Below are 17,727 nucleotides of genomic sequence, written 5' to 3' on the forward strand. Positions count from 1 at the left end.
GAACGCATAATGTGACCTTACGCATTATTTTTGGAACGACGTGTTTTCAAATGGGAAAAGAACAAACGAATCTTGACGAATTTATGTTTAGTGCCCGTATGTTGATTCGATCCGACCAATGAACGGAACTTTACATTTCATGTGACTGTAAATGCAAGACCAGAATACCGAAGGAAGTCATATGACTTGTAATCAGGTCATGGTGAATGAAGCATATGGGATAATCAGTTTTTAACCGATTGACTGGAATGATTTTGGTGGTATTGTCTTTTGAAGTCTCTCTGATGTGCTCAGATTTACCCAGCTCGATATGTATGCTCCGGGAACAGAGAGTTTAATAAAACAGGCAAGGTATGAAATTGAGCTAGCTAGCTAACCCTAGTTAGCTAGATCGCTTATTATTAGATTTAGTTGACTGTTGCATTGATTACTGCTTTTTTTTCTTCTCCTTTACGTTCCCAAAATGTCGGGTTGCTTTATCTGTGGCAAAGATAATGTAGTTGTCTCTAGCTATCTCTGTTGGCCAGACTGTATTTATGCTACCTTTATTCCTGGGTTAGCTATTAAGCTAATGTAATGGACTGTTTGCGCAGAACCTTATGTGGCTCATCACAGTAAGAACGTCATTGTTTTGTTTTGTTTTGTTTTGTTTTGTTTTTCCAAACTGTTGTAGTATGTAATTCCTACAACAAATCTTGATTCTTTCATGGTGTCTGTCATAATGGGTAGCCCACGTTAATTTACTGTGCAAGTCATCAAAGTTAATAGTAATTTATTAGTATGAATAAATAATATCAGTTTATAAATATAACTTATTTTTATGCTTGGAGGAACTGTGGATAGGTTTAAAAGAGTTCAACAGCCCAGCCACATCACTGTTAATTATTGAGCATTTTGTGTATATCTTCTACACTGAAATGCATAAACAGTCAGTGAACTACCTGGATACTGTGGCATCGCTGTACAATATATATGGTTACATTTGTTCTATCTTTCAGGGAAATACAGGAAGAAGAGCTACAGAAGTTTTATGGTCGTGTATTAAAACAACTTCAGTCCAGCAAAGATGCTGGAGGAGAGTTAGTTGATTCTCTCCAGAGGCTCCACCTGATTGTTTCTGCCACAAAATATGCCAGAACGTAAGTTTGATAAAGGTTCTTTATAATTTGCATGTCTGTGGACCACAAATTTTCATCTCAGCAAGACTTCTGATGTGAGAGAATTTCAGCTTGGCTTGGAAGAGTGCAGTGAGGAATGTTGCTCGGCTCCTGGTGATTTTATGGTCTCTCTTGTACTTTTACTTAGCTATGCTCCAGTTATAATTAAGGAGTTCTGGGATGTGCCACTCATGTGAGATCTGTAAACCCGATCTGTAAACCTCTTGGCACTATTTTCAGGACATTCAACAGCTGCATTCTTCCCTGTTACTTGCACGTTTGTTTACACATGGTTTGGCATGTTCCCCGATGACCTCCACCGTCAGGCTTCCCCCAGAGCTCAGTAAGAAGCTCCAGGCACTGCTCCGCTCACCGTCATCTCCAGAGCAGTTTCATGCTCTGTCCTCCGCCATCCTCAGGGAGAGTCTGCCTCTCAGTGCTCAGAGCCTCTCCATAGAGTTCAACCAGGACAGCAGGGCGCTCAGCTACCTGGCCAGCGTGGTGCTTTCCCAGGTACCGCATGTCTACCCTTCACATGTCCTCCCCAGGGGCTTTGCAGCTACCCTGTTGACATTGTGTTTTTGTTCCTCAGGCTGGCAGGAAGGAAGATCTGCTCCCTCTCTGTCAGCATTTGCTGAGGAGTCTGGAGTCAAGACAACCTGAGATACAGCCTCCCAAACACACACTTCCCATTCTCTCCAAAATGTTCACCTTCTCATCATTGCTCCTTAGTGAAGGTAAACTTTTATCAGCTGTAGCTGGCGGATAATCATGACAAATCAGTGTTTCTCTGTGTAGTATTCTTCATGTGATATTATTTAAAATGATTTGTCTGAGTTTATACAAAAATGTTGGTATAATTAAGAATGTGCTGATTCCAGATCAGGTGAATCTGGTCAGTAGGAAGTTGGCTGACTGGTTGCGATATGCCAGTGTTCACCAGGGAGCCTCCATCTCCTCTGGGGGTTTTTTCACCAGTCCCAGAACACGTCAGGTAGAGCACAAACCCACCCAATGTATTCATTCACACACTACTAGCTGTCAAACCCGTTAGCTGAATTAAAAATACACAGTTCACACCACCTGCAGATGCAAAGGTGGATCTTGGTTAAATCCTACATTTATATGCCAAGCCTGGCAATCGTATCTGGATATTTTCAGTGAAGATATTGGGTACAATTGTAGCTGTTTCAGCATATGATTAATATGCTTTAAGTTTTCAAACACACAAATACAAATAAACAACATAAAACAAATCCACTTTGAGCATTCCAGCTCACATTCTACCCTGCATGGTTTGTCTTTCCCCAGCCAGCGCTAATGACTGAAGTGGATGGGGCAGTTGCAGGAGACTTTTTCACTGTGCTGTGTGTGGGACAGAACTACACCGATGACCAGTGGATGAACATGTACACATTTTCTATGGTTAAGAGCTGGCTGCTCACCTATAACACAGAAGGAAGTTCAAATGTAGACTCAGGTGAGAAGCATAGGAAAGGGTCATTTGGTTTATCTTAGGAAGTGGAATTATGGTCTTGGTTGTACTGGTTTTAGTCCTGAATTTCTAATGAATCAGTTAGCTACAATGCTTTCCTCCCATATCCACACAGTAACTTTTGATCAGTCCATGATGCATTGAGCAGTCTGGGTTGAGTTACACAGATGTTCTGCTGACAGCATCCCATGCTGTGAACGTACTGTGCCCTTTTGTGGCATGCAAGAATAACTCAGGATTGGATTTTCATTTTTGCTAGCTCAGCTAAAAAGAACGCAGGTCATTCAAACACCGTACCAAGGTAAGCTTCAAGTTCAGTACAGCCAGCATTAAACCATGGCCAGAATCACTTGGTGTCTACTCCTGTTCTGCCCAGTCCTGTTTCTCGAGAGCTGAGTTCCAACCCTGAGTTAATATACCCCATCCAGCTAATTGGGGCATATAGGAACCTCTTAGAGTTTAGTACAATATGTTTTAAATTAAGGTTGTGACTAAACTCTGCAGGAGGATCTCCAGGAGCTGGTTTGGGCATCCATATTCTATTCATGTGCGGTACCTTTCTGTCATGTGATTAACTTGTACAACTAATCAATAACCAAGCACCACAATCACTGAATAACTAAACACCGCTTACCCCAGTCACTTTGTTTTTGTTTGGTTAATCCAGCTGTTTGATTACAGGGCATGCCAAATTGATCTTTTGAATTCTTTTCTCATGTCCTGTTAAGCAACATGGGCACTCCCCATCTGCTTGATGGGGAGTTAAGCATGGTGTTGCTTGTTAAGGTGTTTATAATGGGGCGTGATGAACTCTTCTGTCACGACAGACGACCGTTCCGAGATGGACAGCTCTGTGATGTCCATGGTGTCGGCCACATCCTCCTCCAGCCGGCTCCTCCCTCCAAAGGAGCGGCTCCGGGAGAAGGCCTTTGAGTACTGCCACCGGCTGATTGAGCAGAGTGACCGCAGTGAGTCCCTCGAACCGTGCCTCTAATAATGCTCACCTCACAGTTATATGAGCATCAAGCTTGGAGGGAGCTTTGACCAGCACTGCATGTTTCCTTGCAGAGGCCCTGAAGAGGGCAGATGCTGAGTTGCAGAAGGCGGTAAGCCACCTCAAAAGGCCTTTTGATTAGAAACCTCGTTTACAGTTCCTGTCAAATGGAGCCAAATCTTTGCTGCACTATATCCTCCTCCACTGATCTGCCGAATTTGTCTAATTTGTCATGTCTTTTTAAGTCCTGGGGATTTGAAAGACTCATGCGCTTTGAACACAGAACAGATGGTGTCTGGTTGAGGTTTGGTAAGATGAGCAGTGTTTTCCATTGTCCAGTGCATGGTGGAGGCTGTGAGTGTAATGGACATCATCTGCAGTGAGGATGCCTCCTATGTGTACCGCGCCTTCCCCTGCATCAAAGCACTACACGGGCGGCTGAGCACAGATTTGGCATTTGCCCGAGCTCTACTGCCTGTGGCTCAGTTTTACCTCAACCACAGTGAGTGAGCTGATGCAGCATCCTCAGACGAATGCTCTCCTGCACTCCAGGGCTTTTTCAGATGCTTTTGTAAAGAATGACTTATTTTGGGGATATCAGTATGTTGTGTAGCCAATATAACTAGCCTGACATATAGTGGTATACTGAAACTGTGTGTGTGTGTGTGTGTGTGTGTGTGTGTGTGTGTGTGTGTGTGTGTGTGTGTGTGTGTGTGTGTGTGTGTGTGTGTGTGTGTGTGTGTGTGTTTGTTTTATGCACTCAGGCGAGACAGCCGCTGTAGACTCGGAAGCGATTTTCTGCCAGCTCTTCAGTCGCTTCCCAGCCGAGCTCTTCAACGAGCCCATGCTGGCCTTTGAGTTTGTCCACTTCTGCCTCCACAATGTCAGTGTCCTGCAGGAGAAGGTGGCTGTGTACAGACGCAGCTTCCCCAACCTGCTCAAGGTGACCTTAGCTACTGCCTCGGGCACACCTCATCCAGAGATTTATTCATGGCTGGCCAGAGCTAGTTGTTCTATCTTACATCTTCTGCTGTGTCCTGCAGTTCCTGGCATGGAATGGCCCGGGGCTAATATCGGAGTTTATGGAGCTGCTACCCTCACTGTTGGCTCCTGACACAGCACTTGAGCTGCTCCACACACTGCTGGACCTGCCCTGCCTGGCTGCCACCCTGGACCTCCAGCACAGGTGCTTTGCCAGTGGAGACATGTGGCACGTTATCCTAGAATCCAAGTGGTTCATTTTCTTCACTTTGTGTTGAGTACACAAGATGGTGATTAGTTCGTTACTATTTGATTACATCAGTAGTAGCTGCTAGCAATCCAAGTGAGATTGTGGCACTATACAGTGTAGATGTTTTACTTTGCCATTTTTCACCTGTTTGAATAATCAACTAATCACCAAGAGCATTGAGAGTTGAATTCATGATATTTAAGTAGAAGAACCCCATTTTCCAAACTTTTCACAGGATAAAGCTCAATGATTATTGTTTGACATTTTCTCCACCATACCATATACTTGTTTATATGGATGTTTTAGGAAGTGCAGTTCTGTGCCACTCTGGTCCTCCAGGATTGGAACTGGGCAACTCTCAACACAGCCCATGAGAGATTTGTGGTTGTAACATTTAAAATGGTGGGAATGTTCCTGCAGGTCAGCATGTTACCAGGTCCAAAATTGGGATGTGTGGGACCAGCAGGGAGCTAAGATGGCTGTGTCTCTGGAGGCCTTCCGGCAACCCACTTACAGAGGACTCTTCCTCTACATCCTCAGACCTGAGGCAGGGACTGGGGACACCATTGACAGGTGAGACTTGTTCATCACTCATTTAAGTAATTCACTGCTGGAATTAACAGGTCATTAACCTGTTTACTGATACCTTTCTAAATGTGTTGATGGCCCTGTGACTGCTCTCTGGTGCACTTTGACCGTTGTCTGGTGCTTTGTGACAGCTGTGTGTTGCTCTTCAGGTTGAGTATGCTGCATGAGGCTCTGGAGGGCATGGTGGAGAGCCCCCGAGTGGTTCACTGTGCACAGATTGTCCCTGTGCTCTTACACGTCTACTTCAACACAGTCACTCAGGTAATAACCTAAATAACGGTTTCACAGGAAGTGACCTTTGCAGGCTGGTGCAGTACTGAAAGTCTTCCTTAATGCCTTAGAACTGATTGATTGATTTTCCCCCACCCCCCCTCCTAATTCAGTAATAGAAAGCTCCTGGAAGTGGGGGGAGCAATATATGCTGGAAAACTGTAAACCTTTATGGGAAACGTTATACTCTATGCACGTTTGTGGTTTTCCTTATATCAGGCTAAAAGAGAAAGCTGTCACATCCTGTTTGTGACCTCATCATAACCATGTTTTGGCTTTGTATTTATTGGATTTTGCACACCAGACAGCTAGTGGCCTTGGCTAACTTACTAAATCTTGCCCAACATATGAAAAAAGGAAACCCTGAAAAGGTAATGGAGTGTAAACGTGTCCTGTCTAAATGGAAATGCCGAAATATAAACAAATCTGTGTGTGTGTGTGTGTGTGTGTGTGTATACACATACAGTTGGCTGATGAGAGGCTGATAAACCAGCTGCTGCAGGTCCTGGTGGAAAGAAGCAGCCTCCTCTACAACATAAAGAGCTTCAGCATTGAAGTACAGAGGTCAGTGACACACACAAATGTTTCTTTGGCTCCTCAATAGATTCTGTGAACATACCGACACGTGGAAATTGTAAAGTATTTCAATGAGTTGGGTTGTCTGACTGCTGAGTATTTGCTGCAGGGTGTTCAGCATGCACCTGCAGACCCTGTGCAAACTGCACCCTCCACTGATTGTGGATCAGTACAAGGAGCTGCTGGAGTTTGCCAGTACCACAACCAACATCTACAGTAAAGAGGACTTCTACACACATCTGGTGAGAGAAACAAGCCATGTTCATTGTACATTTAACATATATGTTATATAAGTTTTACTTGAGATGGTCGTCTTGCATTTGTGCACAGGTGTGGGTTATAGGAGAATATCTGTCGCTCTCGTACAACCCTTGCTGCACTGTGGAGCTGATTACCTCATTTTTCGAGGGGCTGGAGGCAGTGTTGTTTGAGATCACGCAGGTGCGTCAGTCCGCCAGCCCCCCGCGCTACACGCCACGCCTCCTCACCGTGCTGATGACCGCCCTTGCCAAGCTAGCCTCCCGCAGCCAGGACCTCATCCCTCGGTAAGGCCTTCCACCATTCCCCTCCTCACTGAGCTTGGCGCAGATCACCCATGTCAACTAACTCAGGGCGACTGTATCTCGTCTGTGTCTCTCAGGGCTTCGCTCTTCCTGTCCAAGATCCATTCATTCGCACACAGTGGCCCCGTGGAGATATGCTTCAGTGAGGATGACACTGAGGAGATCATCACATGTGCCCAGGAGCTCAACAACCTGCTAAAGCTGCCTAACGTGGCTCAGTTTGTTCTAACACCAGCCGCCCAGGCTGATGGCCCGCGCTGGCACCGGGACACCAACACCGCCCTGCCTCACCGCATGAGGGCCATCAGCAGCCTGCTCCAGAACCACTCCAGCTTCTTGCCAGCATAGCACCACCCACCCACAAAGCTCCCTGTAGCCTTGCACTGGGACAGAGAATGGGCAAAATGGGAGTGCACTCAATCACTATTACAAACCTAGCAGAGCTTGGTCACAGGGCAGGCAATCAGAAGAACCCTCTAATCAAAGTAATCATCACCATCACAAGTTGTAATCATGTTGATTAATGGCATTGATGACTGAATGATTCACTGAACCTGAAAGGAAGCCTTTAGCTGCTGCACTAGAAACATCTGAGGAAGCTGCCAGACTAGTACTGGAGCTTCTAAGGAAGTGAGCAGCTGAAGCACCTTTCACACAGCAGAGAATTTCAGTAATGTTGTCCCTATATTGTGGTGATACAATGGACAAAATAAGGTTTAAAATTGTTTTTTATTTTGTATATTCAAGGACGATGTTTAAAAATTCATAAACTCCAACTGCACAGTATCTGCAAATCAGTTAGAAAAATATTTTTATTAAAATGTGATGTGGGGAGGAAATAAAGAGAAAAAAGCATTCAAACCTGAGGCAAAACAGTGTCTGTAAAATTCTTTACAATGCATATTTATAGTTTTTATGTGCCTTTTATTTTTATGTGGCAAGATATTAAAATTATGCAAACTGTTGGTAATTTACTTGGAGGGTAGGGAGCAGAAAAGGCTCTAGTGTGCTCCAGTGATTCCATCAGTCGACACGAGCACTACATTTTGTGTGCTTGTCTTGTGACCTTTGAACCCTGCAACTAAGACTAGCTCTGGTCCTCAGATGTTTATGTCAAAACTTAAATTAAGGCTAAATGGTTTTTTCATAGTACTTGACCATAACAGTGCAGTGTGATTTAAGTACTTTATCTTAATGCTCAGTCAAATCCTTCAGCGGCACATCAAAAGGCCAGTGAGGACTTCACAAAAAAACATAAGTTTTGGAAGAACAGAAATGTACAGTGTCACCATTGGTTAGTATTTAGTAACATTTATGTCATTCTCAATACATAATTCAACTATTCACACATACTTGTAAGAAAATTTACCTAGTAAGTAACTTAATACAATGTAAACAATAGTGATAATGCAACAGATTGTAGGAGTAAAGAAAGGTGACATTTTTTTAGCATAAATTGGTAATGTGACTTCATTAATAAGTATTTCAAGCACAGTTATGATAGCTTTTCATACCTTTCTTTGTGACTTAACTGACTTGGCAAATATATTTAAGTCTATCAAGCGTAGAATGGTATGGAATGGAATTCTTAGAAATTTGATATCAGTGTCATATTACTATTTTTATATAATATGTCTAATATATATATTTATTTTTTTATTTTTTTAATTATCCATAATAAAACTACACATGCCCACTGCCACAGTGGCCAGTGATGTGTGATGTCACCTGGACAGCTTCATGTGGCTGCTCTCTGTTGCATACAGGTACCTCCAGATGGCGTAGTAGTGTATACCAGCCCCTACAGTCACAAAGACATGCCAGATGGCATGAGCAAAAGGGATGAGGCCATCACTCTTGAAGAAGACCACGCCCAGGCAGTAGAAGATTCCACCCATTGTTAGCTCCAACACGCCCTCTCTGTTAGGCTGGCAACACCACAGTACACAGTACACCACAGTACAAGTGTAACTCTACTGAAAATAAAAGATCTGCCCATGGGCAATGCTAAACTACTTAATAAGTATGAAGACTGTATTATGCACAGACTTATGTGCTGTACTCACTGTATAGGTTCTCAGGCACCAAAAAAATAAGTGATATAGGATTCTTTATTGTCTAGCTGTGGCAGAGGAGTGCAGAAATTATCTCTGTCTCACCATGGATAGAAGAACAAGGGCAGGGACAGCACTCATGATTGTGTAGCACAGCAGGTCCAGTATCTTGTTCCTAAAACAAGACAAATGGGATTCATACATCTTAAAGTTGACTCTAAACTGCAGAAGCCCAACATAGGTACAGAGTTTGTGTACCTAATATTTATGCTGAGTGTATTTGCCATTACATTAATCCAAAACCCAAGCATCTTCAATTTCGATATCAAATTAAGATGAAAGCCAATCAAATTATTGTCTGGAGTTCATGGGAATGATGGATCACTAATTTGTCTGAAGTTAAGGGCTGTGGAGGAGGGCGCCAGCACACACTTTTCATGATAGAAGAACACATAAGCAGAGCCCGCACAAGCCATGATCCACACCAGCCAACGCATGTGGGCCATCCAGGGCCCCAGCTCCCTCAGGTTCAGCCTGCACATAGCACATGCCTCACTTATGGCCTGACAACAGACACACCTTTATTCATAGGAGTCATCACATGTATTGATGCATAATTTCTGAGATAACATCAGGTCCTTTTTGAGCAATAGATTAAATGTACACGTGAGAATCTATGAAGTGAGACTGTGATCATCTACTATTGTACTCACCAGGGGGAGTAAGAAGCAGCTATGAAGAAATAAATCATCATTCTATCGCACATGTGGAAGCTCTGTTCAACCTTCCTGCCGGAGGACAAGCACGAAGGGAGGATGTCAGTTACGAACCTGCTGGTTTCTACATGTTTTTACTTCTTTGCTGCTGTTCTGATGACCATTACCAAAATCACTGGGTCCAATCCCGTGATTCACAGCTACTAATCAAGAAAAAATCCCATGGTTTTAGCACTATGTGAAATGAAAGGCTGTTAGCAGGCATTCATTTAAATTGCGCTCACTTTCAAACAGTAAAAAGTCAGATTCACACCTTCATCTGCACTTCTCTCCCTTTCTCTTACCAAGCAGGCATGCGTAGCCAAGAGTTTATGGTTCAATAGGTTCACAAGAGACCAAGCCAATATGTGGAACACATCTGAGAAGACCAGCAGGATCTAACACGCCCATGAGAGATGATGTGTCCGCATCTTGAATGAGAGCCAAGAGATAATCCTGCATGGCATCTCTGGGTGGAGCTCCAGAGGTGAAGACCTACAAACTTCCCATGGCTTCTACATGCTTTTCCCAATGCCCCAGACAGGAGCCCTGGAGCTGAAGGTGCATATATTTGCATAACTGTTTTCTCTACTGTGTTTCCCACATATACTGTGCATCCAATATGGTATGCTACATATAACAGTAGAGAAAATGGTCTGCCCTTTGTGTAAGAGAGCAGTAATAGCAGCATGAGTAACAATGCTATCAGCGCTTGAAGTGGGGGAAAAAGTGCTGGTACTCCCCTTATTCACATGGTGGTGTGTATATCCACTGGTATCAGTAAATCATTAACCATCATATTCTGAATTTCTACAGTGTATTGGAGATATTAAGAGATATCACTGACGTTCACAATATAAAAGTATTTACTCAAAGTGACAACAATTTGCCAAATTATTAATTTTATTGTGTATAATAATTGGCAACCATCAAGTTCCTAGCTGCTAGGAGTGGCGCTAAAATTAGCTTGCTGCTCCAGACCTGTATCTAGTACTGGTTCTGTTTGAAGCTCTGTCCTGGCATTGTCTGACTCACACGTTCTCTTTGTGCCCTTTTGAAACAAGGACAACATCATTATTTAGCATTAAGCTTACTTAGACTAGCAACAACTCGACTTGCGGAGGGAATGGGAACAGGTGAGTCACATAGTGCCCCCTGGATAATGAAGTTCATATAGAGGTCAATATACAATATGCAAAGAGTAAAATTCAGAAATGTCAGTACTGCGTACCTGTAAGTTACCAGCCCACTGAATGCTATCAATCACTGTTCAACCACAAAGTGAAGACACTGCTATCAGGGATCATAAATGAAGTAACACAGATAGCAAAGAGACAAAAGACAGGTTAAAATAAAGGTAAGCATTTTTTCATATCTTTGGTCAAAAAGTCCTGATGTATGCTGGCTATGTTTTTTGTTCAAGGAACCATTAGTTACCGTGACATTTAAGTACAACCTAACATAAATACCCTTAGACCTGTTTCCTAATAGGTGTCATATGACTTGTTTGTTTTTAGTACACACAATGATGATGTGGTGCTGGGAAAACCCTCTCTCTGTTGGTGTTTGCACTTATATTGCCAAAAAAAAAAAAAAAAAAAACACAACTGCATGACTGACTTGACTGTGAAAACATGGCAGAATGCAAAGGCTCACTCCATTTAATAAACCTAATAATTGGTGCAATGTTATTAGCACTTAAATGACAATTAGTTATTATAAAATAATAAAATGGTAGTCCAGTCAATGAATTGTATGGAATTATTGTTTCGTGTGGCACATACAACATTTAAAAGTATTGTCTTTAAGAACCAGTAAATGTAAATTATTACTTTAATGTGAAAGTTTTATGAAGTCCTGACAATAGCGCTATATAAACAAAAACAAATCAAGTATGAAAACTGATAAGAAAATCTAATTAGTTCTTAGAATACTTTCACCTTCATGTCTAAAGGCAATTTATCGTGAAAATGTGTTTTGTGTGCAGTGCATGTGCGCATTCAGTCACAGACTGCCCTAGGTACTAACTACATATGGTCACTCTGTTTACATATTCTCAAAACTGAAAGCAAACTTTAGCATCAGGTAAAGAGATCTATCTTATGTATTTTTGCAGGCACCACAGCATCAGTATTCTGTTCTTACGAATGATACTACAGTACCTTTGGATTGCTTGTTCATTATTTCCAGTATTTGTACTCTATGCACATACTCACTGCAGGTGACTCTTCTTCCAGCTTACAGTATGGAACATGGTGGACATGACGAATAAAGCAGAAAGTCCACTGCCATACATCCATGCTGTGATGCTTTCCCATTGGTCATCAGACAGGAAGTACAACAATGAACTGCCCAGGATGCTGGGAATGATCCAGAGCTTATAAAATAAAGCACAATAAGATTTTTAAATTATGACATAATTTTAAAATTTGATTGTTTTGATTAGTAAATCATGATATATTAGTTCCTGTTCCATTGATTAGAAAACAAAAAAACAAAAAACACACAACCAATATCATTTTAATATATCCTACATGTGGGGATCCTCATTTCAAAATATGGAAAACAAATATATACACTTTGACTCCACCACCATTTGTGAGTCATCAACTAATCCCAATTAATGGGCTTATTGATTGATTTTATTTGAACAATAGCCTATTTCACATTACAAAAACAGCACTATTGGCATCATGAAAAGACATTATGTGCCATGATGTGAAACACAATATAAAGAATAACACACACAAACGTAATTTACCTTTCAGCCCTGTACAAATCTGTACAGACACGGTCCTTTTATTAACCTTAAACAGATATATCTACAAAAATGGCTAGTATACTGACACCAAAGCTAGAAGTATTATTTCATTAATAGCATTAATTTGCATTTTATCAACTTTAGAATTTGTTGGTCAAACTACCTCTTCGATGGCAACATAATTAAATAATCCCTTTACTCCTAAAGCTGTTTTAAAAAAATGGCATGTTACCTGACAAACCATTTCTAGTATCACTCTAATGCATATTACCATCACCAAGTCTACAATCCATCCCCAACACTAAGCCTCAAAAGCCAGGATCTGAGTCATTCCCTTGGGTCTGACACCTGCACAGAAGAGATGGCTATCTCTCCTGCACAGAGCCTCATGCGGGGTAAATTCTCTTGCCAGTGTGTAGATAAACAAGGTCAGAGAGGATTTGCTGTGTGATGGATGAATGCCAGATGTGCAGCAGTAAGTGCTGAGAGGGGGATGTTATCCCCAGCAGTACTGAGCCAAAACAACAGAAACATGTCCATTAAAGCATTGGACTGTACTCTAGAAAAATATCAAAGTAAAAGAGAAAGAACAGGGCTTACTTAAAAGCAAATGAGATACAAATCCTCAGCTATATTTAATTAATGTTGATTTGAGAATAAAATCTCAGTCATTTCACATTCGTACTAAACTCTCATCATTCTGTATTCTGGTCTTTCTCTATTCAAGCATCATGAGTCCTGTGACAGGTAAGAACTCTGCAGCCTTCTCTCAGTGTCTGCACCAGCCCCCCACTTCCACTCCACAAGTCACTGTATGTCTGCAGACCAACCTACATGCAAACCCTCATGAGACTCATTTTACTCACGCCATGGGTTGCACAGTTGGCAGCATGTTCATACTCAGTTGGCTGATATCTTTTGCTAGATGGGACACGGTTGTTCATAAATCTGAAACAACAAAGAACAAATTTCATTCATATCATTTTAGGTCTCCTAGTTGTTAATCTTATTTTTGTATATATTTTTATAGTAATCTTATTTTATCTTTCTCAAATGTAAAAGGTAATGTATTTTTCTGGGTAAATTAGTTCAAGCAATCATCAGTGAATACAGCATTTCTCTTCAGTTAAATAAGAAGGTTATTTCCAGTGCTGTTATCTGCACAAGCTGTACTCTTTCACATTCCAACATTCTAACATCACAGATCTTGTCTATAATACAGCCATACCATTCCGATGCCAAACTAAACAAGAGACCTGTGGCAAATGCTTTTGAAGCCATGTGTGCTGACTGTTTACAATGTAGAACATCACACACTTCTCAGAAGAAGAGTGACAAAAGAGACTGACAAAACGTAACACACATCAGCATCAAGCCCACATCAGGAGTGATCAGAGCAAAGAGTTTTGATGATGCCAAACATGTCGCAGTTATAAGACGCTGTGTGTACATTCACTGTATACACACAGGAAAAAAGCTGCAACAGGGATGATGCTTTTTCATGTAGATGTGGTACACATTCAAGAGAGATGATGCTTCTTCATTTAGATGGTGGGTTTTTCATTAAGATGTAGTACAGATGTAACAGAGTTGGTGCATTTTCATATACAGTACAGGCACAAGGGTAACAGAGATGGAGTTTTTTTATTTAGATGGTGCTTTTTTCATTTAGAGGGGAAAAGTACCATTTCATTTTTTTTTTAATTTTCATATATATACACATACATACATATTTATTTATTTATTTATTTATTTGTTTATTTATATGTATCCCCCCCCCCCCCCCCATATATTATGTGGTATATGTATAACATTTCATATATATATAACTGATTTATGACCTGTAGAGGCATAAATCAGGCATATTGAAATCCCTGTGAATCACTGCTTTAATATCTTGTTTTAATTATAAGGTACTATGTAATTAAAAGGCATGTGCACATTTTCCCCACTTTTTCCACTTACCACTTATTCAAAATCATTATATGTTATTTAACTAGAGGGAGTTGAAGCAATAAAATCAATTGTAATGGTGCCATAAGTGAGTCTCTCTGACAGGCCAATCCAGGCCAATATTCTAACCCAAATCACGTTTTAGGAATGTTTCCTTCTTGGTTGCCTAGCATTTGTAACAAATGGTAATGGCAGACCTAATCCTGCCCAGAATCTGTGCTTTCATGCCACTCAAATTGAGCTGCTTAAGTATTAAGCAGTGATGTCATGGTTGCCATGCCAACCCACAGCTTGAGGATTTTCTTTAACTTTTTTTTTTTTTTTTGCCAAAACATCCTTTTATCTGAGTGATTTAATTGGGTATGTTGTTTGAGTTGGGATTGTGATGTCAGGTGAGCATATCCAGATGAGGTTTACAGAAAATTATATTTCAGGAGTCACAGGAAGAGACATTTTAGAAGGTGACAAGAAGAGACATTTTGAAGAAAACTTACACTGAATTTCTTGTAGGACCTCTATCTCAATTATTTGCTCTCTGTTAAATATATTTTACAGTATAACTATTTGCCACAATATATTTGAATAAAAACATCTGAAACATGCTTTCATAACAAAAATTACAATCACTTTTTACCTGTTTAAATTATAGCCAGAGCAGGGATATCACTACCAAGATATTTTCTCTTTATGAATGGGGTAGAATTTTTTTATGTACAGATGATATATGTGTGTTGTATGAAGTGAATAGTCATCATTTAATCATTCAAACTGAATAAACCTGAGTCAGGAAGCTGAAGCTCTCTTGCAGAAAGGTGACCACCAAAATAGAGGGTATATTTCTAGTACAGTTTTCTCACCACTGACTACCGAATTAATCATTAATATTGTGTGTGAGACTCATCCATCAGGTGTTATAACAACATTTTCTGCATCTTAACAAAAATGTATAAAATTAAATTAAGTTTGTTTAACTTTCCTTCCTCTTGACAGCTACCTTTTAGCCGGTTAGGCTATGTTTTAGCCCATGCGTACATGTTCAAATAATATGGTTGCCTTATATTGTACTGATAAAAAAAAACCAAAAAAAAAAAATTTCAGTGGCAGCGCTATGCTTGCTTGAGTCATTTAAGGGGGGCAGTTCCCCTAATGACAGTCCTTCATCTGAAGTGTACCCCTCTTTCATGCCATGTTTGGTGACAAAGCCCAGGGCAGGCTCCTCCAATGGCCAGTTAGACAATTTCATTAGTTTAATCAGACATGATGAGGGCCAGGCAACCTGAACAGCAAGAAGAAGACTCCAAATTCTGAACACAATGCAGAAGGAATGCTGGCACGTGCCCGCCTGCTCCAGAGCTGCAGTAAGCCACGTTTGAGCCAATGTTTGAGCCACAGGTGAGCAGTTCAAAGCATTTACAGTGCAGCGGTGATGTGCATGTGTGCTGTGAAAGTTTTTAGTGCTTAAATCATAAGTGCAGTCGTTGCTCAGTTTTATGGGGCTCTAAAACACATACATATGTAAACGCAAGCCTACACACAGATGACGTCAAAGAACCTTGTGTGTGCACGCCTGGGGAAACTCATAAGGGTATTGCAATGAATGAAAAGGAAACCTGACCAGGTAATCTGACCAGGAAACCCACAGGTAACCTGACCAGGTAACCTGACCAGGTAACCCACAGGTAACCTGACCAGGTAACCCACAGGTAATCTGAAATCTTAAAACTTTCAATGGAATTTACAGATTTGTGACCAAAAGAAGGCAAAACAATCAGATGCCATCGTCAGATTTGGAGGGAAATCCGCCTTTGATGACAAAATAAAGCTTCGCTTGTCCTCAAGGAAATATTACCCCACCTGGCAACATCCTCTATGCAGAGACCTTGTCTTAAAATAAATTCAGATCAAGCCAATGGATTATTAATCTTTGGTAGAGTATTACAAATCATTATTTTTCTAACACATGCAATCTTAGATATTTTCTGTATCATACACGTCATGTACATATGTAACAGTGTTAACACTGTTAACACGAAACTCCATACCTAACTAACACGAAATTCCATACCTAAAACGGGTTTTTTTTTTAATGTTCAGGGAATTTGTTATATCATCAAAGGTATGCATATTCAAAGAGCAAGTAAATGTGTGCCGGTTTAGTTGGAAGTCATTGGACTGTAATAATCTGTTTAGGTTCTCTGCTTATGTCAATTTGAAATTCGGCCCCCGCAAATTCTTAGCGTTTTACAGTGATTTTTTATTTTTAGTTTTCCATTCAAAGAGGTAGTTATCTCTGCAAACAGCATGAACAATCAGCAACAAGTCAACACAGCATCAAATATTTTTAGTAGCCTATTAACAGAAGAAGAAGAAGAAGAAGAAGAAGAAGAAGAAGAAGAAGAAGAAGAAGAAGAAGAAGAAGAAGAAGAAGAAGTTTTTAGAACTATGAATGTAATTTACCTTCCATACTTCGTCTTCTTAAAATCCATACTGTATTATTTCAACATGATATCTCTAGAACGAGCTCCTCCTGGTAGGACACTAAAAAGTGTACTTCGATTCCGGGCGTTTCAGTGTATCAAAGCGTTGAACCTAAGGCTACCACACGTGAATAATTTCTTTTGTCCAAAACCGTACAGAACTAGGCTACCAGGAAAAGCAGTCCTGCAGTACAACGTACGCCCCACTCCGTGACCCCTATCGTGAGCGTGCTTGATAACCCTGTATCAAGCCCCCTACCCGCCCCTTTGCTTCCCTCATGTAAACAGTGCAAACCTCAGAGCAAACATGAACTCCATCCGGACAGCTTCGCAAACGAAGTTCACGTGAAACAATCAAATTTCATCCAAACGTTCCCATTTTTCAGGGTTATTCTTCGTATTCTTTTTAAGTAAACGCGCTGAACACTTCAGTTTTCTTAAGATTGCAAGTTCTGTCTATAATGCATCAGTTATAGGTAATATATGTAACGTTTGTGAAACAGTAACTTACATTAAAAAGAATTGCCTTACACAGAGAGTACGGTTGGGCCTATGTGATCTTTTAAAGCGATGGTGTTTTGCTGACAATTATTATCCATACAACCTTTATTAAAGCAATGTCTTTTAGGACGTATAAGTAACGAAGTGGTAAAAGCACACAAGCCCTCTGCTGGCAAAATTCAGGTTCAAGGAAGCCGTATTTGGTTTCAGTTCTTACCTCCTAATAAATAAAAAAATAGAAAACCATATAATGAATTCAAACACTTTCATTAAAAACTGGTTATTTGCCATTTCTTATAAGTGTCTCCTTCAGTTAAAGTGCACATATAGTTATGGAATATGGATAAATATG

At 40.8% G+C, this 17,727-nt stretch overlaps 2 protein-coding genes across 4 annotated transcripts; one reads left to right on the forward strand and one right to left on the reverse strand.

Annotated features, from left to right (window-relative positions):
• The first annotated feature begins 102 nt into the window (after positions 1-102).
• On the forward strand, positions 103-7,740 carry ap5z1 (adaptor related protein complex 5 subunit zeta 1). 2 transcript variants are annotated; one of them, XM_035529337.1, is made up of 18 exons: positions 103-351; positions 999-1,139; positions 1,484-1,670; positions 1,750-1,894; positions 2,039-2,151; positions 2,469-2,637; positions 2,912-2,953; positions 3,480-3,620; positions 3,721-3,758; positions 3,986-4,148; positions 4,411-4,589; positions 4,690-4,832; positions 5,298-5,450; positions 5,615-5,726; positions 6,202-6,299; positions 6,421-6,553; positions 6,642-6,856; positions 6,952-7,740. In XM_035529337.1, the coding sequence occupies exons 1-18, from the start codon at positions 311-313 to the stop codon at positions 7,220-7,222; spliced, it is 2,484 nt and encodes an 827-aa protein (XP_035385230.1). In that variant the 5' UTR covers positions 103-310; the 3' UTR covers positions 7,223-7,740. The 2 variants fall into 2 exon arrangements, with proteins under 2 accessions (XP_035385230.1, XP_035385231.1); XM_035529338.1 differs by lacking the exon at positions 2,912-2,953 and having other exon boundaries at positions 105-351.
• A 93-nt stretch (positions 7,741-7,833) lies between these two features.
• On the reverse strand, positions 7,834-17,068 carry mmd2a (monocyte to macrophage differentiation-associated 2a). Of its 2 annotated transcripts, none has more exons than XM_027002715.2 (7): positions 16,855-17,068; positions 13,311-13,392; positions 11,900-12,060; positions 9,642-9,716; positions 9,361-9,462; positions 9,034-9,103; positions 7,834-8,675 (listed from the first exon to the last, which is right to left on the reverse strand). In XM_027002715.2, exons 1-7 carry the CDS (start codon positions 16,881-16,883, stop codon positions 8,613-8,615), a joined length of 582 nt encoding a protein of 193 aa, XP_026858516.2. In that variant the 5' UTR covers positions 16,884-17,068; the 3' UTR covers positions 7,834-8,612. The 2 variants fall into 2 exon arrangements, with proteins under 2 accessions (XP_026858516.2, XP_026858436.2); XM_027002635.2 differs by having other exon boundaries at positions 7,834-8,802.
• Positions 17,069-17,727: the final 659 nt, after the last annotated feature.

The sequence above is a fragment of the Electrophorus electricus genome, chromosome 8 (assembly GCF_013358815.1).
Source record: "Electrophorus electricus isolate fEleEle1 chromosome 8, fEleEle1.pri, whole genome shotgun sequence".
Classification (NCBI taxonomy): domain Eukaryota; kingdom Metazoa; phylum Chordata; class Actinopteri; order Gymnotiformes; family Gymnotidae; genus Electrophorus; species Electrophorus electricus.